The 25,944-nt window shown below is 40.1% G+C and overlaps 2 protein-coding genes across 4 annotated transcripts in view; one reads left to right on the top strand and one right to left on the bottom strand.

Annotated features, from left to right (window-relative positions):
• Positions 1 to 9,735, top strand: part of rims3 (regulating synaptic membrane exocytosis 3) — a 46,856-nt gene extending 37,121 nt beyond the window's left edge. For both annotated transcript variants that reach the window (XM_022194304.2, XM_022194297.2), the window contains exons 3-7: positions 1,962 to 2,103; positions 2,188 to 2,300; positions 2,904 to 3,005; positions 3,108 to 3,247; positions 3,724 to 9,735. In XM_022194304.2, coding sequence (XP_022049996.2) covers positions 1,962 to 2,103; positions 2,188 to 2,300; positions 2,904 to 3,005; positions 3,108 to 3,247; positions 3,724 to 3,936 — 710 coding nt within the window. In that variant the 3' untranslated portion in view covers positions 3,937 to 9,735. The remainder of the gene's footprint in view (positions 1 to 1,961; positions 2,104 to 2,187; positions 2,301 to 2,903; positions 3,006 to 3,107; positions 3,248 to 3,723) is intronic.
• Positions 9,736 to 10,976: 1,241 nt separating this feature from the next.
• smap2 (small ArfGAP2) overlaps positions 10,977 to 25,944 on the bottom strand; it is a 28,564-nt gene continuing 13,596 nt past the window's right edge. The window contains exons 1-9 of one of the 2 annotated variants that reach the window (XM_051955158.1): positions 23,484 to 23,571; positions 22,979 to 23,112; positions 20,492 to 20,656; positions 20,195 to 20,254; positions 19,485 to 19,542; positions 19,036 to 19,193; positions 18,701 to 18,881; positions 17,464 to 17,912; positions 10,977 to 14,865 (exon numbers count right to left, since the gene is read on the bottom strand). In XM_051955158.1, coding sequence (XP_051811118.1) covers positions 14,740 to 14,865; positions 17,464 to 17,912; positions 18,701 to 18,881; positions 19,036 to 19,193; positions 19,485 to 19,542; positions 20,195 to 20,254; positions 20,492 to 20,656; positions 22,979 to 23,112; positions 23,484 to 23,556 — 1,404 coding nt within the window. In that variant the 5' untranslated portion in view covers positions 23,557 to 23,571 and the 3' untranslated portion in view covers positions 10,977 to 14,739. Of the gene's footprint in view, positions 14,866 to 17,463; positions 17,913 to 18,700; positions 18,882 to 19,035; positions 19,194 to 19,484; positions 19,543 to 20,194; positions 20,255 to 20,491; positions 20,657 to 22,978; positions 23,113 to 23,483; positions 23,572 to 25,944 lie in introns of those variants that run through there. The other variant, XM_022194318.2, reaches the window with a different exon arrangement.

The following is a 25,944-nucleotide window of genomic DNA, read 5'->3' as shown; positions in this document are numbered from 1 at the left end:
ATAATAAGCTGCGCAGATGCAACGCTATGTAAAACAGAGAAAGTTAACCGGGTTCCTCCTCGTGTTATTGCTTTGATATGCAGTTACTTCTGAATTAGCAAGTTCAGTTAAGGGGAAAACTTTTAATCCCTACTGCAGGATTTAAAAAAACAGATTTGTCCAGAAAGCCTCTGTCAAAGGGCTGTCCCAGAAATTAGTCAGAGACTTTGTAAAGGTCTTTATGAAGCACGCTTTGCTGACATGTCGGCTCACAGCTGCTTTTTCATCCTCCCGTGTGACTCAACTGTTGCCCAGATTGCCTACATGCAGACCTTGTGTGTATGTGTAATTGCTGAATGGAGGTGTAAATATGTGCTAGGGCTGTCTAGTGTCAGCATGACATTTTTTTTATGCACGTGTATCCTCAGATTTATGGCTTTCTGTCAAGCTTATCAAATTTGTTGGTCTTATATTGCTTTGTTGTTAACAGCAGTGGACCTCAGGGAGGATTAAATTGTTTCTTTATGTCTTTCATCTACATCTTGTTCCTCCCTTTTGCTATTTGTTTTGTAAACTTCAAATGACACACTCTTCTGCCATACTTAAACAATAGGTGTCCATAAATGTGGTTTGCTACCTAAGTTTGATGATTGCACTGATATAAATACTGTAGCTGCAACTCTTTTCATTATCAGTTCATCTGATGACATGTTTTTGTATATAAAATGTCATAAAATAATGAAACATGGAGATTATATTTTTCAAGCTTCCAGACAGACCAGTTTTAAAAGCTAAAATTGAAGCTATTTGACATTTTTGCTTGAAAAAATTATGACATCATTGCTCTTTCATCACAATAGCAGGTAAATTAGTTTTCTCTCCACTGATCGATAAATTGACTCATCATTTCAGCTATGGCATAAATGCATTAGTGTATGTATATATGTATAAAATGCCCTGAAGTGCACCAATGAGATGTTAACCTGTGTAGCTATGCTGTCTCTTTGCGCACTGAGAACTCTGGGTAATGCTGCAAAAAACATAGCGAGGCAAAGGTGGTCGTGAAAGAAGGGTTTCGGGAAGAGTTGTCTTCACAAGTGCACAACCTCACATGTCCCCTCCTGAGCCCAAATTGCCTCGACTGTGCCCTACTGCTTTTTCAGCATGTCAAATCATACAGAGATACAGTGTGTCATTACAGGGGATGATGTCCTGAAAGCTTCTTCTGGGGTTAGCAGCTCTCCGGCTCGCCTCCATTCTCCTAGCGTCAGCAAAGCTCCAAAGCCTAAATACCCCCACCCCCCCTCCTTCGTCTTCTGCGCTCAGCCTCTGGACTTTCTTTCTACCCCGCCACCCACAACACTCCTCATGCTGCCAATTTGTGCGCATTTCTGCCTCACAAGTCGAGGCTCAGGAGTCCGACTAAAAGCTTATTGCCCCCTTCTCACCACAGCCATTGCAGAATGGGCTTTACGTGTTAAAAATGGACTGTAGTAATACCTGCGAAGTGGGGAGATTTTTCAATAGCGCAGACGTTCCCAGTGGATATTAGGTGAGATTGCCTTCTCGCTTGAGTGAACTTGCTTCAAAATAAATAGTAGAGAGATGGGTGTTCTCAGGGAGAGCCTAAATCCTTCCTCATTCACAGTGAACAATTTAGAAAAAGCTAGCATAGTAGCTCTTGTACAGCACATTTTACAGACTAAAAGTAAGTGACAGAAACACCCATCCTCAGTCAGCTTCAGGTGTTTTTTTTAATGAAATAAGTGAAAAAGAAAACTCTGGACAACTAATATAAATCTTGCCTGAGAACATGTTGACGACTAAAATGTAGGCAGCAGGTTCACATTAGCGGTTTATCATGCAGGTGACAGCCCTGTGTAATACCTGACTTCCTTATCAGACAGCTCTGTGACTACCGCCGATTATTATGCTTAGTGGATTATCCTTTTGAAATAAGCCGTGACCTCTACGTTTTTCAGACGGCGGGACAAAGAAGCTTCGCAGCACCATCCGACGGAGCACAGAGACCGGCATCGCCGTGGAGATGAGGAACCGAGTGACACGGCAGGGCAGCAAGGACTCAACCGATGGCAGCACCAACTCAAATAGCTCCGATGGAACGTGCGTGTCAAAACTAATAATTCACCCACATACAGGGTTCTTTATATCCTTTCAGCCATAATTATTGTGATTCTTCTGTCTCAGGTTTGTCTTCCCTACCACACGCCTGGGGCCTGAGAGCCAGTTCAGTGATTTTTTGGATGGACTAGGCCCCGCTCAGATCGTAGGCCGGCAAACACTAGCCACGCCCCCGATGGGTAAGCCAGCGCTCATTCTCCACTGATATTGTAGACAAAAACTAAAGTTGGGCTAATTAACATTAGTTAAACACTGAAAAACTAGCATATTACCACAGTCATTTATAGTGTATTTGCAACTACACAATCACGAGTAATTAACACTGTAACGTATGAAAATGTGTATCTTTTAGGATGGATGTCAGACAGTAACATTCATATCTCCAAAGCCTTATGCCAACGCACAACCTCTTTGATGCACAGTAGCATCTAAAAATACTACACAATACTAATGTATTCACTCAGCAGGGATGAAGTTATTCTTGCATGAGATATAAATCTTTCATGCAAAGGTCACTGGTTGTGAAAAACAAAACAGAACAGTGTGCTTCACCATACCTGGTGGTGAAGACGGTCTCGCAGCTCTGTGTGGCCCTCTGCTGTTCGATGTCCGCTGTTGCATTTTTAAATCAAGCCTTTAGCGGATGGTTAGCTGAGCACCACAGAGCTTAACTGCAAATGGATCTTAATTTCTTTCACCATCATCAAATGAAACAGCGGTTTCACTCTGATTATTGTGATTATTATTGAGTAGCTAGATATGCTGCTGTTTTCTTTCTGTAGGGGATGTGCATGTGGGCATGGTAGACAGAGGAGGGCAGCTGGAGGTGGAGGTCAACCAGGCCAGAGGGTTGATCCCCAAACCGGGCTCCAAGAACATACCAGGTACTGATTTCACCCACTTACTAACACAAAACTTCTGTGGACTTAACAGCTTGTACAGGAACATTGCTGAGTGTATGTGTGTGTGTTTTTTTTTTTCTGTAGCTACCTATGTGAAGGTGTATGTCCTGGAGAATGGCGTGTGCTTGGCCAAGAAGAAAACCAAAGTAGTAAAGAAGAATCTGGACCCCACCTACCAGCAGGCTCTGTTGTTTGATGAGAGTCCTCAGGGCAAAGTCCTACAGGTAAATAATGGTTGTTTTCCTTGCCTTTTTTTCCCCACTTTATATGATTTTCTGCTGACTTGCCGCAGCCCGTAAATACATTTAACAATTTTATGTCACATACATTATCATTGAAAGTTAAAGTGATTTCATGTGTTAAAGATCTTCCAGCATGTCTAAGACAAAGGGTATCCTGAATGCGACTCAAGTGAAGCAATGCAATCCAGCTGAAGAAGTCCTTCCATCCTTTTTCTGTACTCCACTTCATCCTCTGTAGGGTTGTGGGAGGCTGGAGCTTAACTGACTTCTTTCAATTTACTGTAATTTACCATCTCATCTCTGCATTTGTATCAGTGGATTTTTATATTTCTGCCTGTAAAGGCTTAGTTAGAGAACAGGTTTAACTGCTTACTGCAGCTGATATCAGAACAGTCCCCTCCACAGCATGCTAATATACCATTACATAGTGGTGTAATTTACCATCATGTCTCCTCCAGGTAATAGTGTGGGGAGATTATGGGCGTATGGACCACAAGTGCTTCATGGGAATGGCCCAGATCCTTCTGGAGGACTTGGACCTGTCTGCCACAGTCAGCGGCTGGTACAAGCTGTTCCCTACCTCCTCTCTGGCAGATCCCAGCATCGGACCCCTCACCAGACGCCTCTCCCAGTCCTCCCTGGAGAGCGCCACCAGCCCCTCGTGCACCTAGACACCCAGGAGACACCCACATGCACGACAACAGGCAGAGTCATGCAGACACAGACACACGTACTGTATATACACAACGACTGTATTTGAAGCGCAAGGCAGGTAGGCATACACACACACATACACTCATGCGCATCTGTGCAGGACGACACACGTAACACATTCGTTCACACACCTGATTTCATCCCACTAACATGCTGCCATATCCGTTACTGGACAACACTGTACCTTCCATATCCTCACCCACTGATCATTGACAGGACGATTAGCAAATCAGAGTACACATAGTATAGCTGAACATGTAGCATTTCTCACCCGCCTGTTTCAGCATTTCATACCATGAAACCAGGATTCACCGGGTGCCATGTTCCGCATTCCAAGTTACCAGATTTCCGTGGCACCACTCATCCCAGGGCCCATCCCGATGCCAGTTTCTAAACTCTCTATGCCAAACTAAGAAAAAAACTTTATTTTTTAAAACCAAAGCAATTGTTATTGTTGTTATTATTACTATAAGTAGTAGGTGAACTAGTATACAATATAACGTATGGATATGTAGCAGAGTCAATGACTTAGATGTAATGCAAAAAAATGAAGATACATTCTACACACACAAGCGGAGAACGGTAGGCCAAACACACAAACACACCTGGGTTTACAGGCTTGGATATTCACGTAATGGCTATTATGTGAGGTAGCAACACTGCTATTCTATAATTTTCACAGGGCAGAGTTTATATATATATATATATATCTAAATAGATAGTTAAATACTTATTTGTGTTTCTAAATGTATCGGCTGCATTCTGCATGTTTGCTTGCAAGACATTTTAAAGTGCTTCAATCTTTATTCATTTAGCTTGAATTGACCAATGTAACGGGAGTATAGTGCCGCTTTATTTTGCGATCTGTCCTGAGAAAAGAGCACTGCACTGAGTTACGGGAGCAAAGGACGGGGGTTTTGATGACAGGGTGATTATCATCGCTATCTGCAGAAGAAGAGAACAAATTAGTCAGCCGGCCGCACATTCGCTGAAGAACACGTCTCTGATCCTGCCTTCATCTTTCGAGCATCGGACTGCTGTAGCACAGGGCGGTCAATGCAAAGGCGTTGTGGGAAATGTGATCAGCTCTAGTCTGGGGTTCTTGTGTTCCACATCCAGGGGGTGCCACTGTCTCGCTCTCTCTACCAGCGCCTAGACTAGTTTGATCTTCCTGTTGATTTCTCTGTTTTGATGTTGTAATTTTTACTTCCTTTACGACAAAGGATGCAGAGAGATGGCGCCGCCTCTCTCAGCCTCAAACACTGCTGGTATCAGCTACAACCTGTAACCCTCCTACGTTCTCTCTGGTCACTTCTTCTTGTCACACTGACTGTAACTAAACCTGTTGTAAATGTGTAAACATGTATTTGATTCCACATGACTTTTTCTGTTTTGATATCTGACTATTTTGCCAGTATTACTTGGCTAACACGTGCGGTAACCTGCCATAGGTGGTGATTTTACTTGTTTCAGGTGCAATTTGTCTACAAAACGTCCTTCAGCATTATTTTATATCTCCTGTCAGGCAGTGTGTTTGTGTTTAGGACTGCACTTTACTGTAAAATATGTATTATTTTTGAACTCTAAAGTCGCAGCGGTTGAACACTTGTTGAATATTTTTATTTCTTTTAAACACGCTGCATTGTGCATTTCTGAAGCTTTGAATTTCCGGCCCGGAAATGTAACTTGAGCGTATGTTTTATTCCAGTGAAGAGGCCCACTAGAACAGCTCAAACAGGTCAGATCAGATCAGCTGCTGGTTTTAAACTCCAATCTGAGCAAACATCAGCAGGAATTTCTTTGAAAATCTTGTACAACAAGGGCTTGCACAAAAATAAGTCGGAACATTTCAAATATTTCTTTAAAATTAAAGACATACATCCAGAAATATCAATAAATTCACTTTAAAAATGAGTCAGCTGTCAGGTTTGACTTTTCATTCCAGTAAAAATAGATCCTTTTAGTTTCCTATTTTTTGACAAAGCCTGATAATGTTCACTTGTGCATTGACCTGTGATATTTTTAATTTAGTATTTCAAGGTTTTCATTAGCATCTGACTACAAAAACCAGACCTGTTTGCTGTTCTAGTTAAATGTGCAATGGTTGAGTGTTGACTTGCATCAGAGGAGTAGCACGCCAAACTAAGCTACTGGCGTTTTGTTTAAGATGAAGCTGTTCTCTGTCACTTGAGTAGCTTTTTAGTGTGTTCCTGCATTGAGACCAACAGCAAACCATGTATATCGATAAAAACACTAAAGACTGTCGCATTTTAGCAGCATAAACAGAGCCGACAGTCTCGAGCTATAAGCTATTAAAAGCTTGTGTCTGTTCATGAGCTCACATTTGGTTTTATCGCCACCATATGTTCTGCTGTCTGCAAACGACTACGTAGCTCATTTCTCTCTTCGTGTTTCTGCAAAAAGGGAAAATCTGAGACTTTTTTTTGTCTTTTTAGCACCTCAGACCAACACTACTCACATTTCAGCGCTCTTTGAACTTTGGATAAAGGGATCTCTGGCATTCTTGAATATTCGGGAGGAGAACGATGGTCTTTTTTGACCCTCCTGTCATGTACACAACCCTTTGTAGAAGTTACCTCCAAGGTCTGGCTTCCAATTGGTTCTATTTTTTGGAGCTATTCCTTGCTGGATCTGTACTCGTATGGTCACGTATATGATGTAACTTTATGTACCTTATTGATTTGTATTTTTGTGGACAGCTGGCATGACATAAAACAAGGACTCTTGGTATCTGTACACTTTCTCTTTAGTGTGCGCCATTTATGAAGACAAGAAAAGCTTGAGTGACAAGAAAGAAATTAAATGGAAAGAGAAAAAAGAAAAAGAAACCTAAATGAAATAGCTAAACCTGTATAACTTCCCTGCTGAATGTTCAGTCCTTGGTAAACTCTATAAAAATACTGTTAATATTTCCATGTGATTCAAAAATGTTTTGGAGCTTGTACGAGCTTGTATGTGTCCCTTTTGCTGTATATTCAGTATTCCAAAACAGTAGCTGCTCTGATGACTCAAAATAGAAAAAGAGATCATGCATAATTATATTGTAAGAAGTGTATTCATGGCAGCAGAGAGTATTTTGCCAAATTTGTCCAAATCCTTTGATTCCTGCAACCAAAAGAAGTCTTAATATTGCCTTTCTTCAAAGTGTAGTGTGGGTGTGTGTCTTTTAATGAGGTGCATTTATTGTACTGTGTGCTGCATAATGAGTGGCAAGGCAGCAAGATGTGAGTGAGAGAGAGATTTAAATATGTAGATATCGACTGAAAATCCTTATTTAAAGTTGGGGACCACAATGAAGAGAATCTAAGGATCAGGGTCTTCAGATATGAACATAAACATGTTTTTCTCTTGTCATTTGATAGATTACAAAATATCTACTATAATGTCACATGATTATCATACATTGTCTCACACAGAGTCATTTTATTTATTTGGACGCAGAGTCAACTGACTTTTGTGGGTTTCAGAAAGCTGAAAAGGAGGTTGAAGCCTCGTTATTGCAGGTCGTCAGGGTCCTTATGGTTTAGTGGAGCTGAGCAATGCATTGGGTTTTTAAAATGTGAATGTCAATGGATGAAGCAGGTAGATGAGTTGTTGGATTCATCAAGAGCAGTTAATTGTAAATAGGTATTAACGAGATAGTATTAGCTTGAGTTAGACAGCATGTCAAGATGGCTCAGGTGGCGTTTGAATGGAAAAGGCTTGGATGCTTAGAATGTAAACCCCACAAACTCGCTGGCTTCCTGCTAAAACCCGCTTTAAGCGTTTGTAAACCAATTTAATTGTGTGCAAAGAACACATCTGCAATCAGCCTGAATCATCTCCTGTGTACTGTGTTGAAAATGTATATTATTTTTGTAAGGACAGAGGTATTATTCAGAGGAGGAGAGAGGAGTCGGAGAGGCGGTGTGGGCAAAACCTGCCTTTAGACTTTTGCAAAAATGAGGGCTTGTTCAGTTTACAATGGCCTTATTTCGTGTACGAGACATTGCTTCACTATTGTAGCACACAACTGAAAGTTTTGACAAATGTATTTTGCTTGGAATATTGTACTGAAGTTATATATGTGTATATGTATAGTTTTATGAATGTATTTCTAATTCCTTACCCCAGAACGGAGTGCAATTTTTTTGTCATCCTGTTTGCTATCTCGTCTCCTTGAAGACTTTCCAGGGGCCTGGCCTGCGTCGCTTCAGGCGGCCCCCTTACTTTTACTGTACTGTATACTGTATGTCTTATGATTTGTGTTTAAAAAAGAACAGCTCTGTGTTTGAAACAAGCATGAATTCTGTCTGACGAAATGCATTTTTATTTATTTAAATCGCCACGATGGGTTTTGGAGCAGAAAGGATTGCTATCCCCCCTCCTTGCAAAGTTTAACTTAACGATTTATCCATCAAGCCGATGGAATTGTTATATTTGTACTTTGAACTAGAAAACGTTTGCCGCATGGTTACTCAGATGACTTTCTTGTATTTAATCTTTCTGATGGTATGATTATGTTGATAAATACTTATGAAAATGACAATGATGAGAAAGAGAAGACCCAGTACACTATCTAGGCAATTCAACGATGAGCAAAAGAATTGTCAAAAATGCTGTAACCTAAAGTAGCATGGACTTAGCCTTACGTTTTCTGAAATACTTCTTCTGGCAATAACCAGTTGCTGTAGCTTCTACTGTTGCTGGGGCCGTCACTGTTGGCCACTTTCTCATTCTTTGGAGCTTGTGATGCATCAGCTGAGCTACCATGATGGCAAATAAGATATGAAATTGAATCACATTTTCAAGCACTAGAAGCAATTTAGACTCAACAGAGCATGCAATGCATTGTGAATAATTGCTATATTATGATAGCCCATATGAGCAACAAATTTCCTTTTTAATTTTTTTAATGAAGCATGCATTCCATATGTCTGTTTGCCAGAGTTACTGCTGAGAACAAAACGGACATCCCTGCAGAACTGAGGGGCCTATTGGAGCTCCCGTTGCTGAATATGCCAGTTTGTCTTCATCCATGTCTTTAAATGTCTGTGATCACAGCACAAGTTTCCTAAGTAGCCATTCTGTCTGTTTTAGCTGTCTGTCAGACTAAATTAAGGCCATAGTAGCTTCCCTCCCCACAGTCAAGACAACCATCATCTTATCAAGCCCAGCAAAGCACACGATACAACCTGAACTAACGGTTTCGACTTCAGTTAAGGCAAACCTTTGGCTAAATTTAAAAATACTTAATGGACCGCGATGGCATTCCCAAGCACATGTGGTAGACTGAGGCCTTGGCATTAAATGTAAAGAGCCTCTAGTGAAATGAACAAATCATTCAGCCCAGTTTAATTTGATCGCTTGTGTTGGTAAATGAGCGGTTGTCTTTTCTGAACTGGCCTTAAACTTTCCACCGAGGATTGTTCACAGAGTACGTTTGGAAGGGCAAAGCATAGCGGAGAACGTCTGACGAAAGGATGCGGTTTATGGCGACGAAGAAAAAGGGAGCTGTAATTTTATACCTGTGCTTTGTAAATGTTTTCTATGTGCAGTATTTGATAATGTAAAACTGGTATTTTTGTGGTTTGTACGCTGCAAAATTGATTACTTAAGGTGCACGTAGTTTTGTAAGAAAATAGAACCAAACTGAGGAAAAAAAAAGAAAAAAAAAAGATTTCGGATTCAGAAGCCTGTATTTGCATGCCCTTTGACATCTGGACGCAAAGTCAATAAAGTTTATTTGAATCACAGACCTTTTCACAAGTGTCTTTTCTCCTTGGGAAAGCAATATGTTTTTGTGTATTTTCAGTTTATTTGGGATAATTGGTCACTAGGGGTCAGTAGAAACAAATTTTCCAACATTAACGTGTTTACATGATCGCACAAATCATGTAAACACAAACCATTATTATGTCATGGCCAACTTCAATCCGCTACACTGTCTCCCTCTCACTCTGTGCTTTTGTGTAGAGTTTCCGTCACAGTGAGTGTCCTTCCAGATCAGCTGGAATTAAGTGGGAGTTGGTTGTAACGCCAGTGAACACAGATTCTGCAGTGATACAGGCTTACCAAGTGTACTCCCAACAAATGCAGCACCTGTTGTGCACCTGCTGGCCTACAAATGAGTTCTATGGGTTATTTCTAAAAGGACTGCTTCAGTAATAAAGAAATGGCTTTCGTGAAAATCTAGAAAAATATATTGGAAGTGATTCATGTTAGAAGACAGAATCGATCTACTGTCTTGTTTCTATTATAAAATACTCTTACTTTTCTTGATTTAATCTTCTTTATGTACCTTTATTATGAATAATTTAATGAATTAATAGAATAATTGTATGATAGTCTTTTCATGTATCTAATACAGCAAACAATGAAAGCAGTTTAAAAAAAAAGGACCTTTCTCCAAATGACAAGTTCCAAGGCAACTTATCTGAAAATAATATTGCTTCATTATTGCTTTGACTGATTTAATTCCATTTCATAAAGCTTTGTTGTTTTACCTGAATTCTCCTGTAGTGCACTTTGGATCTGTTTTATTCTGATTGTTGCTGTTGTTAATAAGATGATACCACATGATCCATCTGATGGCATTATAAGTCATAGATGCTGATTGAAAACTCCAGTATAAATCAGAGACAGGTGAGATCTTAAAGCTTTCAGATGTCTTTGTATGATGCCCTCCTCAGCTGAGTGGGAGGGTATCGGGGGCGGACTGGAATAAGCCTCTGTGACTGCATAAAATAACTTTAACTAGAAACATGTGACCTTTCTGACCTCACAGGGGTCACAAAAGCATCATAACTAAATACCACATGCAACAACTGAGATCTTGAAGTTGTTTTTCTTTGCAAAATTTGCCAAATTCAAGCATAATAACAGCCTGAACAGGCAGCAAAATGGCACTATTTGTTTGATGTTAATGCACTCAATACAGAAATAAGACTAAGTAATAAAGAGAAGGATCATGAATGACTTAAATCAATGCAACATATAGAAATGAATCAAAACAATATTTATTTAGTATGTTTTCACAGGGATAAGTATATGTTACATACATATCGTTAAATTTTATTGAAGTCATGTAGACGTGGAATCAAAAGGGGCAAAGCATGTGAAAAAAATGCAAAACTAACATACAGAACATCTTCATCAATCCTGTTTAAGAAACATAATATACGGACATATTCTGATAAAGAATAAAATACGCAATATCTTGATTGACAAGTACATAAAAAGATACATTCCTTTATTTGCTTTTATTTCACAGAAAACATACCGGACAAAAAAAGGAAGTGAGTACAAGCAACCAAAAGTTAAGCACGAGTGGAAAAGCTCAGGTGACGCCTTATCGCCCACAGAAGTTATTTAATTTCTTACTGCCTTTCCAAAAAAACCGTCTCCTTATAAGTGGCAGATCTGCTGTTACATTGCAGAGACGACACATCCTTGTAGGATAATATTGCTCGCAGCAGAGAAAGTGACGGCTGCTGTCACGCCGTTGTCTGAACTGCCACCAAGTGAGCTAAATTTAAAGGAAACACCTGTAAGGAATCGTCGAGTTTCCGAGCGGTGAAGGCAGCGCTGCTAGTTTTTTTTACTGACAGCAGCTGATAAGTGCCTCATTATGCCGGAGAATGGTAATTTACTTCTCCGTTTGCGACACCTTTTACAGTGACACCCCTCACATGAAAAGCAGCAACTTAACACCAAAGCGGTTTTAAGAAGGAAAAAAAAAAGGAAAAAAGATTGAGCTTATTTACACTAATGGCTTCATGCATTTTGAAGAAAGAGCAGATTTAGAAAAGAAACAGATGATTTGTGTGGGAGAAGTGTAGAACTGAAACATTCAGAGGTGACAGATTGTGGTTGTACAATCACTTCTCGGATCACAATGTGGTTTGGCCAAATTGTAAACGCTCCAGAATGAGCCTGGTCACAGTTTGCACCTTGCCTTGATGTTAAGACAGTTATAGCAAAAAAAATGGATCACTTCAACAATTTACCAAAATACAAATGTCAAAAAAAATTTAAAACGACCGGACGCTTTTGACCACAGAACATTCAACAGACTCACAAGTGTACGTCTCTTGACAGGGAGTCAAGGAATATCAAAAACATCGCAGCCAGTGTGCGAATTCCAAACGAGTCCGGTACAATCATGAAGACAGTCAGGACGCACATTCATTGAGATTTTTTTTGTTGGTCTTGGTCAAAGACTGATTGACAAGTACAGCAGAGAGACACATTCAGAGAGACACATTCTGAAATCTGAATAAACACGGAGTACATACAATCAGAGCTAGATAAACATTCTTTTCATGCAATTCAGTGGAAGCTTCTGAAACATGACTGATCTGTACCTTGATTTTCGGCTCTGCCTCCTCTCTATTTCTCTCTTATTTACAGACATTCAACGTTATCGAGGCCTCTATTGTACAAGGTAGATTCTTATCTTTGAGGTGCGCTTACATGTTGACATCGCATGCAAGTGACTTTTTTCTTTTTTAAGTGTCACACCTTTGCTGAGGAAATAGCACAGTGAATCGTAAGAGCAGGTGTTGTCAAATACACACTTGGACAGCTTAATTGGTTTGTTTTCTCTAAATAATCACTAGTTAAGTGGCTATACAGGAAAGCATACTGGAATACTGTACAACCAGAATAAAGCTAGTGTTGATCTTTGGTCTCCCAAAATCCAGTTTTAGGACTTTTGACACTTAAAAGTTAGGATTACTGATTCTAAAAGAAGCCCTCTGTGACTCGAGATGAAGACGTCATAATTAAGGGCCGTGTAAGTAGGCTTTGTTGCTGCTCTAACTTCTGATACAGTGACTAAAAAGGACTTTTAAAATTTAAATATTGTTTAAATGTCATGTAAATATTGTAGTCGAAGTATTCGAGGGATTTTTGTTCTTTACAGATTTTCCGTTGTAACACCAAGCCAGGTAAATGCATTAAAGGTCCGATATGGTGACTATCTGTTTAAACTGAGTTTTGTGGTTACACGTTTTTAAGTGTAAAGTAAAACCTAGTAAGCTATGAAGAAGTTGCTCTTTTTTAAGTTGTAAAACACTTCAAGTGTTCTGTTGTTGGCTGCAAGAGTTCTCAAGAGAGTCTTCATGCACTACCAGCATCTGAGGAAATGATGACCTATTGGATTGCTTTTCAACTAATGTGCCTCGGGTTACCATCAGCTGTCATCGTAGGCCCACAGGTCTGAGCTCTGTAGAAACTGTAGAGCTGAGGGACAATCAAAAATGGTTGAAACTTTCAGGGTCATTTGATACCAATAAACAAGGACTGGGTGGATTATTGTGTTTTCATGTCACCAGTTGTGCTCCAGTGAAACTTGAGTCAGTTGAGGCTGTTCTCATTTAACCCTCTTGTTGTCCTCATTTACGGAAAAAAAAATCCAAAAACTCAGCAAAAAAATTCAACAAATTTCTGAAAATTTGCAAAACCTTCAGGAAGAAAATTCCAATAAAGCCTTACAACTTTTAATTAAAAAAATTCCCCCAAATTTGGCAAGAAAATTCTAGTAAATATTTTCAAAAAATGAGTAAAAATCTTCCAAAAAAAATCCTAAAATATCTAAAGTGATGACATATATATCAGTAAAACTTCTAATATTCTCTTAAGAACATTCACAAAAAAAATCAACCAAAATCCAGCGAATTTCGCTGGATTTTGGTTGATTTTTTTTGTGAATGTTCTTAAGAAACATTTTTAACATTTCTTCTTTTCCCCCCAAAAATGTCCAGAGATTTCCAAAAAATCTTAAAAATGTGGACATCAGAAGATTCACTGAGAAAATATTTATTTTTTCCACATTTTCAAACTTTAAAAGGTGTCAATTTTCCGCAGGACAACACGAGGGTTAAATGTTTTCAGTGTCCATTAACGCTCCATGTCACTTCAGAGCCATTTCCAAGATACAGCTCTGTACCAATGTGTTAATTATTTTATAATTGTCTTGTCTGACTAACCAAATATGGGGACATTTCAATATATATTGATTCTAGGATAAAATAGCAGCAACTCCTTTCAAGCGTGGGGAAATATACTTTGAAGTAGCTAGTCCACTTATAATCATTAGGGCATCAAAATATTAGCCCCTGTATTCTTGAATGCTGGCCATTAAGAGTTGTAGTTATATCTTTGCTTATATGAATCCTGCTATAATGTAGCTATTTCTGAGTAAACATTTGTTAATAAACATCGGTAATGCAAGGTTAAAAATGACACAACGTTAAACTATTTAGCCTCAAACCTGGTGTCTTTCCTTCATTCTCATGTCTTGTCTTAATAAAGGTTAGTAGTCATTAATGTATTTGAGCTAATAATACAAAGCTAACCTCAGCGCTGCAGGAGGAAAATGATAAAATTCTCCAAACACATAGCCGACTACTCGACACCCACATACAGCAGATGTGCGCGAACACACTCTCCAATAATGGCTCGTTACAAAGAAAGATGTGGAGTCCTAATCAGCAGCCTCTGAACCCTGTTGTCTTTATACGAAAATGTCCTGAAGGCAAACATGGAAATCTGCAGAGCATGGCTATGGATGGGACAGCAAGGGGAAGCATGGGCAGAGAGGAGAGAGAAAGAGAGGTAGTAGTGGTTTCTCAAACCTTCTTCTTCTTCTTCATCTTCACACCTGTCTCCTCCTCCTCCCTCGCATTAGAAAATGTTTTATGGAGATCCACAGATTCCGGCGACTGTTTTCCCCATCGCTTCCCGGATGGACGAGATCACTTCCAGACGTGCGCCGTCATGTGTGCTGAACTCTGAGTTGTTGAACCTCCCATGTGTTGATTGCTGTATCCCATCATGCCATTGGTGTTGTAGAGATTCATGCCGGCCACGTGCTGAGTCATCTGAAAGGCAACAAAACACACTTTGTTATTAGAAGTGCAGTAATTGGATTTCAGAAGGCTATGCTACAAAGTAAATTGAACATAGCCAGGCTTTCTTTGTGTTAGCTGCCAAACCCTAATCAGACATAATGGATTTCGCAATGATGGTTATCAAATTTCAGGTTTTCTTGATCAGGCTGCATCCACCCATCATTTCAAAACATACAAAATTGACAGAAGCTTGCTGCCTACTTCTGTCAAGAGGAATATAAAATAATATTATAGTAAAAAGTAGTTATTGTAAATGAGGCTAGAGAGGAAGGCTGGGGGGGGGGGGCGAAATGTTATTCTGGTCAGTTAATATTTTTATTTTACCATATAGTGCACTTTCAATGCAGCAGGTAATTTCCAACATGACAGCTGCACATCACATACGCACGTGGACAAAATTGTTGGTACCCCTCAGTTAAAGAAGGAAAAACCCACAATTCTCACTGAAATCACTTGAAACTCACAAAAGTAACAATAAATAAAAATTTATTGAAAATTAAATAATCAAAATCAGCCATTACTTTTGAATTGTTGATTAACATAATTATTTAAAAAAACAAACTAATGAAATAGGCCTGGACAAAAATGATGGTACCTCTATAAAAGATTGAAAACTATTTGACCAGAGTGACATGATTAACTCAGGTGTGTCATTTAATTGACATCACAGGTGTTTCCAAACTCATAATCAGTCAGTCTGCCTATTTAAAGGGAGACAAGTAGTCACCCTGCTGTTTGGTGAAAAGGTGTGTACCACACTGAACATGGACAACAGAAAGCGAAGGAGAGAATTGTCCCAGGACATCCGAAAAAAAATGATAGACAAACATCTTAAAGGTAAAGGCTATAAGACCATCTCTAAACAGCTTGAAGTTCCTGTGACAACAGTGGCTCATATTATTCAGAAGTTCAAGACCCACGGGACAGTAGCCAACCTCCCTGGACGTGGCCGCAAGAGGAAAATTGATGACAAATTGAAGAGACGGATCGTTGGAATTGTATCCAAAGAGCCCAGAGCAACCTCCAAAGAAATTAAAGGTGAACTCCAAGGCCAAGGTACATCAGTGTCAGATCGCACCATTCGTCGTTGTTTGAGCCAAAGTGGACTTCATGGGAGACGACCAAGGAGGACACCACTGCTGAAAAAAACTCATAAAAAAGCCAGACTGGAATTTGCAAAAATGCATGTTGACAAGCCACAAAGCTTCTGGGAGAATGTCCTTTGGACAGATGAGACCAAACTGGAGCTTTTTGGTAAGGCACATCAACTCTATGTTCATAGACTCAAAAACCAAGCATACGAAGAAAAGAACACTGTCCCTACGGTGAAACATGGAGGAGGCTCAGTAATGTTTTGGGGCTGCTTTGCTGCATCTGGCACAGGGTGTCTGGAAAGTGTGCAAGGTACGATGAAATCTGAAGACTATCAAGGCATTCTGGAGAGAAATGTGCTGCCTAGTGTCAGAAAGCTTGGTCTCAGTCGCAGGTCATGGGTCTTCCAACAGGACAACGATCCAAAACACACAGCCAAAAACACCCAAGAATGGCTGAGAGAAAAGCGTTGGACTATTCTAAAGTGGCCTTCTATGAGCCCAGATCTGAATCCCATAGAACATATGTGGAAGGAGCTGAAACATGCCATTTGGAGAAGACACCCATCAAACCTGAGACAACTGGAGCTGTTTGCTCATGAGGAGTGGGCCAAAATACCTGTTGACAGCTGCAGAACGCTCATTGACAAATACAGAAATCGTTTAATTGCAGTGATTGCCTCAAAAGGTTGTGCAACAAAATATTAAGTTATGGGTACCATCATTTTTGTCCAGCCCTATTTCATTAGTTTGTTTTTTTAAATAATTATGTTAATCAACAATTCAAAAGTGATGGCTGATTTTGATTATTTAATTTTCAATAAATTTTTATTTATTGTTACTTTTGTGAGTTTCAAGTGATTTCAGTGAGAATTGTGGGTTTTTCCTTCTTTAACTGAGGGGTACCAACAATTTTGTCCACGTGTGTAATTCTCAAGAAATGCCGTTTGAGAGTGTCCCAAAAAGAAGCACGTTTACTAAAGTTTTTTGAAATCCTATTATTGACTGAATATTCTCTGTGTTAAATAAAAGGCCTATTTGTTCCAGCAGTGACCTGAGAACAAATGAGGAGCCAGTATAAAAATATATTTATACTTTGTCTGCTTCACAAACTGAATGCATGTATGTTCCCATGGTAACGTGATGCATACACGGCTTCAATCAGCAGCATGACTAAAGGTGCTGCTCAACAGACTTACATATATAAGTTATTCTTAAGTTGAGAATCTGTAACTCATACAATCATCAGGAAAATAGTTGGTGAAAGAGAGGTGTTTTTAAAAAAAGATTTAAATCCATCTCTGAACAGAACATCCTCTGGAGCCGGTTAGCTGTGCAGAGTTACCATGGTGTCTAGCAGGTCCAAAAAGAGCCACCTCTGTGACATTGAAAACTTCATCCTAGGCTTAACAGAGCTTGCTAACCATTAATCTTGCTTCTTACTACAGAACTCAGAAGGTCCATAACGAACACACACCTGGGTGATGTTCCACTGCAGCTGCTGGGCCTGCTGCACTCCGTAAACCTGCTGGTGGGGTAATGTGGCCAGACCTCCGACCTGCTGTTGTCCCATCATTCCGCCTTGCTGCTGTCCCATAATGCCATTCTGCTGCTGTACCATCATTCCACTCTGCTGCTGTCCCATCATACCCTGGGGCATTCCTGTCATGTAGGGTGACGCCATGACACCGCTAGGCTGAGCCATGACTCCCTGAGCACCCATTAAGCCATTCTGCTGTCCCATCATGCAGCTCTGCTGGACTCCCATCATGCTGTTTTGCTGAACGCCCATCATGCCACTCTGCTGCTGTCCCATCATGGCCATCTGTGATGTCATCATGGTGCCTCCCATTCCACCTGCTTGGGCTAAAGAATGGTACGAACCATACGGGTGTGTCGGGTATCCCATCTGGTTCATGTACAAGCCTGCATGAAACAATGACAGACACCGTTTTAGCAACTTGTAACCGATAATAACAAGAAAAGCTCTCAGAGAGTGCAGTACTCCGCCAAGGCTGCTCAGTTAACGTATCATTTCTGATGTATGAAATATTTCATAAAAAATGGCCTTGCGCTGAGCACAGGCATGTGTTATGCATGTACACATTATGTATGGATACCGAATTGGGTGTAAATTACTCTTATAAAGGTCTGTTGATCAGTTCATCAGTTTGGCAAGCCTTTGTCTTGCTTCCCTCCATGCTTTTAATTTGGAGGCATATTTTTTAATGTTAATTAAAAAACCCATTCCAGCGGCACAGGAAGTGTTTATCTAAGAAGCAGTTGCTTGACACAACAAAGACGCTGCCTTGTATAATTTCCAACTGATAAATCACAGTCAATTTGTAGTCGGATCGCAATCACGTGATTGTCAGCAGGTAACCGACAGTTTTCACATCATGGTGCCGGCAGCTATATCTTGTAATGGGAAATCCTTAACAAATCCGTGGATCCAGACTATAAGCCGCATCACTGTAAAAATCGAATCACTTGGTCCTTGTATCATTTCTGACCTTCCCTGAAAATTTCATCCAAATCTGTTGGTCCATTTTGGAGTAATGTTTCACACAGACAGACAGACAGGTTAACAGATTCACAGACAAACGGATGCCAATTGTCACATAACTCCGTCATTCCTTGGCGGAGTAATGATGAGACTACAACCCTGTGCGTATCTTTAGATAACATCTGACAGAAATCTGTGTAGCTCTCACCATGTGCAGCCATACTGCTGGCGTGCACTGAGGGGGTGGAGGCGTACAGGGAGAGAATAGAGTCCTTGGACAGTTTCTTGACGGTGCCCTCTTCTGTTTTGGGTGTTGGATCCAGGAACAAGCTGAGATTCTCAGGCACTGAGGCAGTCACTCTGCTCTGAGGCATGGAGTTAGAAACAGGCTGGAGGTAGAAACAGAAGCAACACAGAAAGAGAAGGCATAGGTGACAAAAGAAGCAAATAAAAACACAGCTATGAAGGCAGATTTAGAAAACCAGAATGATGCTCCTGCACTGAGCAGACAGCCAACAGTTTGTACAGTGTGTTATCTCCTACCGTGGTTTTAGTGGAGGAAGCAGAGGAGGGGGCTGGGAGCGAGCTGAAGAGATCCAGGCCAGAGTGTGCCAGAGCTGGATGAGACACCGCTGGGCTCTCATTACTGTCTGGAACACATCCTCCTCCATTAGACACCGCAGGGCTTGGAGCAGGGGCATCTAGTGGAAAGTAGTTGGAAGCATGGTTATGATAATAACTGTCTCAGGTATAATTCATCTATTTTCACATCATTTTATCCAATTAAACCTCCAAATCTGAGTGCTGAAAGAGATGTTTTGGTGTGGAAACCGAAAAGTATTTCTTCTGTAGTGAGACAACACTATAGAACTACCAACTGTCCTAATTTTTGGACTCATGAAGCATTTCTCACTGTGTAATGGAATCTAACGCCACCACTACGCAATCCTTCATATTATATATAAATGAGTGTCAGTGCATGTGTGCTATACCTAGTCCAAGCAGATCTGTAACGGACTGGGAATCTGCCTTCGGGCTGATGTCTTTTTTCTGCCACAACAAAGAAAATCAATACAATTAATGCACCATTTCTGCGATGATAAATGAGCCTGTATCCAGAACGTTTTTTCTTCAAGCTCCCTGGTGGTGATACGACTTTTCCATTCAAGTCAGACCAGACTTTCCTCTACCAGCTGAAAACTCATTTTAAAAGACGTTTATGTCACCTTCACCTCACTGAATTCCCTTATTCCATCCATCCATCCATTCTCTATACATCGCTTTATCCTCACTAGGGCCGCGGGGGTGCTGGTGCCCATCCCAGCTGACTCGGGCGAAGGCAGGGGACACCCTGGACAGGTCGCCAGTCTGTCACAGGGCTACATTATACAGACAGACAATCATACTCACATTCACACCTACAGGCAATTTAGAGTTATCAATTAACCTCAGCATATTTTTGGACTGTGGGAGGAAGCCGGAGTGCCCGGAGAAAACCCACGCATGCACAGGGAGAACATGCAAACTCCATGCAGAAAGATCCCAGGCCGGGATTTGAACCAGGAATCTTCTTGCTGCAAGGCGAAAGTGCCAACTACTACTCCACTGTGCAGTCTGAATTCCCTTATTCTTCCAGCTCAATCCTTCATTGTTTTTTTTTTTGTGCATTAGAACATCAGCTAACCCAGGATGATGTACCCACCAATTTCATCTTCTCAAATACAACTGGCTCCTTGGGTATGTTGTCACAGCTCTTTTCTTTCTGCACAGAGAAGAACAAATGATTTTAATCTTTTTTTTTTAACAAAGATGCTTGGTCTAATTTAGAAATGATCACATAGTTTGCTCAGCAGGACAGCTCCAATACTCTCAGAGCACATGTTCTGCAGCACATGTAGCTGAGCAGCTTCTAGTATTGATCAGGCTCTAATCTTGTTGTTTTGACCTGCGAATCCTTCTTGAGATGCGAACACAAATCTTTTCTTCTATGTGGACTCACCCTCAGCATCTGGATGTCAATGACCTTATCCATGTACTTCTTCTTATCATACTTGTCCCTGATGAATATCTCTGCAGACTGGTCTGTCTCGGGCCGCTGGAAGCACTCAGGTAAAAAAGCCTCGTAAAGACGTTTGGCCTTGGCGTTTCCCATCTCTTGAACACACTGGAGACACCAACACACAACAAAACAAGTCAAGCAGCAGATGAGTCTAGGAATGGAAGAACTCCCAATGCAGCTGCATTTCCAGTGATACAACAGGAAGAGGAGTCGAGCTAAGAAACAGTTTTAATTCTCACTGCGGAGGCAGAGAAAAGGAAAGTGCTGACTGCAGACATTTCATCATATGCTGAGTTTCTTGCCTATCAGACCCAGACACGATGAGCTGTATACTAATGAGAAAGTAGGTGCTGAGGAGAAGCCTCTACTGTATGTGAAAATACAAGTTTTAATAATGCGGTGAAATCCCACACAGGTATACTTAATATAATTTTGTAATAATACTGCAAATGTGTTATTTTTCCTGCAGTTAGGAATCAGAGTTTTGATCCAACAACTGGTTAATTCTTACATAAGATTTTTTTGTCATGATGCTGTTGGTAGAAAATTAGAAAGTAAATGTGAGGGAATTTTGAATTACATTTTTAAAAACTTTACTTTTCCAAAGATTTTTATATGGTAAAAGAATAGCTACGTCATTTTTGGGAAATACACTTGGAGTCTGATGAGGAAATCGATACCACACTTATGTCTGTATGTTAAAAATGAAGATAGACAAGAATCGAAATACTTTAGAAATACTTATTGATCCACAGAGGGATATTTTGTAATGATTAAGCCAGTAGATGGTTAATCTTAGCTTAGCATAAAGACAGAAAACAAGAAGAAGCAGTCAGCCTGGCATAACTAAACAAAAGAACAACTTATAAACAGTGGTAAAAAGTAAATAAGTACCGTACATTTACTTGAGCACTGTACTTAAGTACAGTGCTGATGTACTTGAACTCTACTTGAGTATTTACATTTGATGCTGTCCTATACTTCTACTTAACATTTCAGACATTATTACTGTACTTGTAATATGCAAAATATTAGAAATGTTGCAATTTTTACAACATTTATTATATTTATTTTACAGTAGGTGATATAACAAGCTTTTAAAATACAACACATTGCATTGGATTAAACAGTCGTTTCCAACTGTTTTGGCTTCCGCTGTGTTACAAAAAGCAGTGTGTAGTCAGGCTCGCATTTTAGATGTCTGACTTGTTAACAGCTCCAGCAAATATTGATTTTTTTTCCCTCTAAACTTTGTACATGGTTTCACTTCAATAAATGTTCAGCTGATCTAATATGTCAGCAAAATTGAAAGCTTAGAGAAAGAAAAGTTCAAAAGCTCGATACAGATTTGTGCATCAGAACTTTGTTTCGTCTCTCATTAATTTTTTTGCTGCCTCTGTCTATAAAATTGTGTATAAAGCAGCTCAAACTAGCTCCACCTGCAGCAGCTACAAGAGTATCATGCTGCTGAATCTTCAGCTATAATAATAATAAGCTTGTGGTGTCACGTATAATAATCTATCAGTCAGAGCGACCAAACAGTACATTTACTTAAACCCTATGGGTTAAAATTGGCCTGTTCTAAAGTTTGATAATGTGGAAAAATATATGTTTCACAGTGAAACTTGTGATGACATTTTCAACATTTTTGGCAAATCTTTAAACATTTTTTGGTGTAATAAAAGAAAAGTTAAAAATGTTTCTTAACAACACTCATAAAATCAAGCAAAATCCAGTGAATTTTGGTTGATTTTATGTGAATGTTCTTAAAGAAAATATTAGAAGTTTTACTGATATATATATATATGTAATCATTTTAGACATTTTTAGGATTTTTTGGAAGATTTTTCCTCATCTTTTGAAACTATTTTTACAAGAATTTTCTTGCCAAATTTGGAGGATTTTTTTGCTGAATTTTTTGGATTTTTTTCAGACAAGGAAACAATATTTCTGGTGCCCGTAAATGAGGACAACAGGAGGGCTAATGCATGAACTTTATTTTGGCTATTATTGTGTATTTTTACAAAAGTAGGATTTGTCACACAGGATATTTTCTTCTAATGGAGTATTTTTCCCACATTCTTGCATTGTCATGTATTTTTAGTGAAGAAAAAGACTTGCATGCTTCTTCTCTACTCTTCAAAGGACCTGCAAAGCTTAAAAGTTAACACATTTTATCTTGTTTGTTTAATCAATTCAGAAACCAGTGTTTTCTCTGTGACTGTTTTCACACATTTATGCTAAGCTAATTGGCTGCGGCATCATACCTAGGACAGAGAAAGAGATCAAAATGAGAGTGGTATTGATCTTCTCAGCTGAAGGAATCAGTGAATACTTACAAATACAAACTACTGTCCTCTAAGATGCAAATCAGAAAATGTCAATTTGGGATTGTTGTTATGAATGTGGACAGTCGTGACCTCTGACCTGGACCTGCTCTTGTGTCCACTGGTCCAGGTTGACGGACTTGACCTTGGAGATGTGCACCCCCAAGTTTCGATGGATGCCAGCACAGCGGATGCAGATGAAGATGCCCAAATTCCACGATGCCCATCTTGGACCTGGGAGACCAGACAGGGAGGAGACATTTAACATTTAGAGGAGGGAGTGTTCACAGAGGGGCAACGACAGGAGGTGATGAGTCAATCTGGAGGTCTAACAGGGAGGTAGATTAAGTGGGCGAGAGGAGGCGGGAGACCGATTAGTAAAACTCTGATTAATTTTAGCGCAATTATAGAGAGACAAGCCTGAAACCTCCATTATTACTTTGAATTCAGCAGGGACCACATCTAATCCTGTGTAAGTCGGTGTCCTGACACATAATGGGATCCAGTGTGAGAGTTAGCCTACATAACAGAGACTGAGAAGTGAGAGGGGGTGTACGAAGTCACACAAACACACAAGCAACCGCGCACATTCGGAGCCTGGATACCTGCAGGATGATTACTCATTTGAGCCTCTGTGTGTGTGGGAGCGATGCTATCTGAGCCGGCCACTTCGTCCATCTTACTGCCATATGTGTCTAAATGGATCCTTTCCCCGCGGTAGATGTATAATCTCAATAATATACTGTTTTGTGCGCCCGTGAATCTTCCTTCTATCTGCAGAGCTGTCAAGATCGCCCGCCTGAGCAGGCAACTCTGAGAGGAAATAAAAACAACACTGACAGGCTATTTCTCTGCTCAAATTATGCAACAGCCCTCTTCAGAGAGTACAGTCGGCTTCAAAGAGAATACTCCTCTCCCTACATCTCCCTCTCATCGCCCCTCCTCCTGTTTTCTTGCCTCCATTTCTTCCTGCTCGCTCCAGCTGGCCGACCCGCTCTCGGCCTCGCCACAAGTGGATGCGCTTCGGCTTTTGCGCCACTAGGTGGAAGCTTTTGCTTTGGACTTTTTTTTTTTTTTTACCTTTCCTGTCAGTGGGACTCACTGTGCAGCCCATTCTATGCAAATCAAAGGGGAAGTTGAGTTTCAGAAGGGAAAACATGCAAAACCTTCCTCTTTGCTGCGGAAACAGCGTCTGGGTACAGAGTCAAAGAATAGCCTCTTGTCTTGTTTGCATCCTGAGCTGCTCTTAAAAACAGTTTGCTTTACATTTCATCTTTCTGGTTTGCTCCATTTTTTTTTTTAAACAGAGCAAAACCATCAAACCTCACCATAGGGTCAGCAGACAGCCAGAGTACGCCCATCATCCTGACCGTCTAGCTGCAGCATTAGCTGTCATGCTGGCTAATAATAGTAGAATTACTCCGCAAAGCCTGCTTAACCGCTGTAAACACTGGCACTGACACACACGGACACGGAGAGAGGCTGTCGATTGTGTTCAACTCCCTCAACGCTGGAATTAGTTTGTCCTCGCCATCCTTATGCTGACACTCTCTGTGTGTTCTGGCTGCCGTTTCTTATCTTTCCAATTCACCACCGCTGCCTCCCTCCTCTCCTCCCTTGTCCATCCATATCTCTCATGCACAGTTCCATTCCTTTTCTCTCTACTGTTGCCTCCACCCTCGGTTTTTAGGGTTTTGCCCACTTCCTGCCGCCGGTGCTTTCTCCTTTTCTTTTGCATGCTGTACAGATTGCATGTCTCTTTGTAGCCGTGCTGGGGACAGGGCTCTTGTCATGGAAGCCTCGATGGGCTTTGATGCAGACTTGTGTATTTCAAAAACTGTGCGGATCTCAACAATTGAATGGGTTGTCATGAAATGCAAGGTACCCAAGGGATGAATCCTAGTTAATTTACTTGTTGCCACTATGAGTTTGACATTAGTCACTTTCACGATGTCTTAATTTCATAGTAGCAGCGGAGAGAGACAAGAAATGTGCAGCAAATGAGCTGTTCCCTACCGTGAATCAAGCTCATTGACATTTGCACCCATGTGCACATTTAACTACCGAATAATTCACCATGAAATTTGCTGCACATTTTCATCTCCTCTTAAGGATGAACTGTAACAACTTTTCTGGCTGTTTAACTTTACATCATCAGGTCAAAAAGCCACTTTGTCCAATAATTGGGTTTCATGTTTTTAGAAATAATGACAATGCGATGCTTCGTGATCATTAGAGACTGTTTCAGCTTGCTAATATGCTATACTAGTAAATGCTACACCTACTAAAACTTCACTTACTTATTTCTATTTTATGTTACTTTGTATTTCCACTTCTGCTATATTTTAGAGTGAAATATTGCAGTTTTGAACTCGACAACAAGCTTTTAAAGTACAACAAATTCCAACCTTTTTTAGCTTCTATTCTCTTACAAAAAGCAGTGTGTAGTCAAGGTTATGTTATAGATGTCTATGAGTTGTGAAGAGTGCCACTAAATTGTAAGTTTTCCCTCTAAACTTCTCGCAGAACTTGATCCAATATCTCAGGAAAAAGCAACGATTAGAGAAAAGGTCTAATCTTTGAAACATGCCTTTGTTTATTCTTCTTTCTTCTCTCATTAGTCATATGATGATTCCTCAGATATATCTTCTGTCTCTGTATATAAAACTGCATATAAAGTGGTTTAAACCAGCTCCACCTTCAGCAGCTACAACAGTAACATGCTGCAGACACACTGATGCTTCACTATTAACAGTCTAATCTTGTGATATATAATAAAATATCATAAACCAGTACTTTTACCATAATACTTTAACTACATTTTGCTTCTAATATTTATCTACTTTCACTCAAGTAGTTTTTTTCATGCAGGATTTTGACTTTAACTTGTAGTGGAATATGTTTACTTCACTGTTTTGGTGCTATTACATAAGAAACAGATTTGAATACTTCTTCCAACATTTAAATCAGTTCAAAGCCTTGCTTTACAGCTTCACTGTGCTGCTGGTGTGACTGCAGAGTCCTGTTTTCAGACACTTTCATAAATTTTTCTCTCTGAACAGTGTT

The sequence above is a fragment of the Acanthochromis polyacanthus genome, chromosome 11 (assembly GCF_021347895.1).
Source record: "Acanthochromis polyacanthus isolate Apoly-LR-REF ecotype Palm Island chromosome 11, KAUST_Apoly_ChrSc, whole genome shotgun sequence".
Classification (NCBI taxonomy): Eukaryota; Metazoa; Chordata; class Actinopteri; family Pomacentridae; genus Acanthochromis; species Acanthochromis polyacanthus.
Note: the sequence above shows the minus strand (reverse complement) of the source record. Positions and strands in the feature narration are given on the sequence as shown.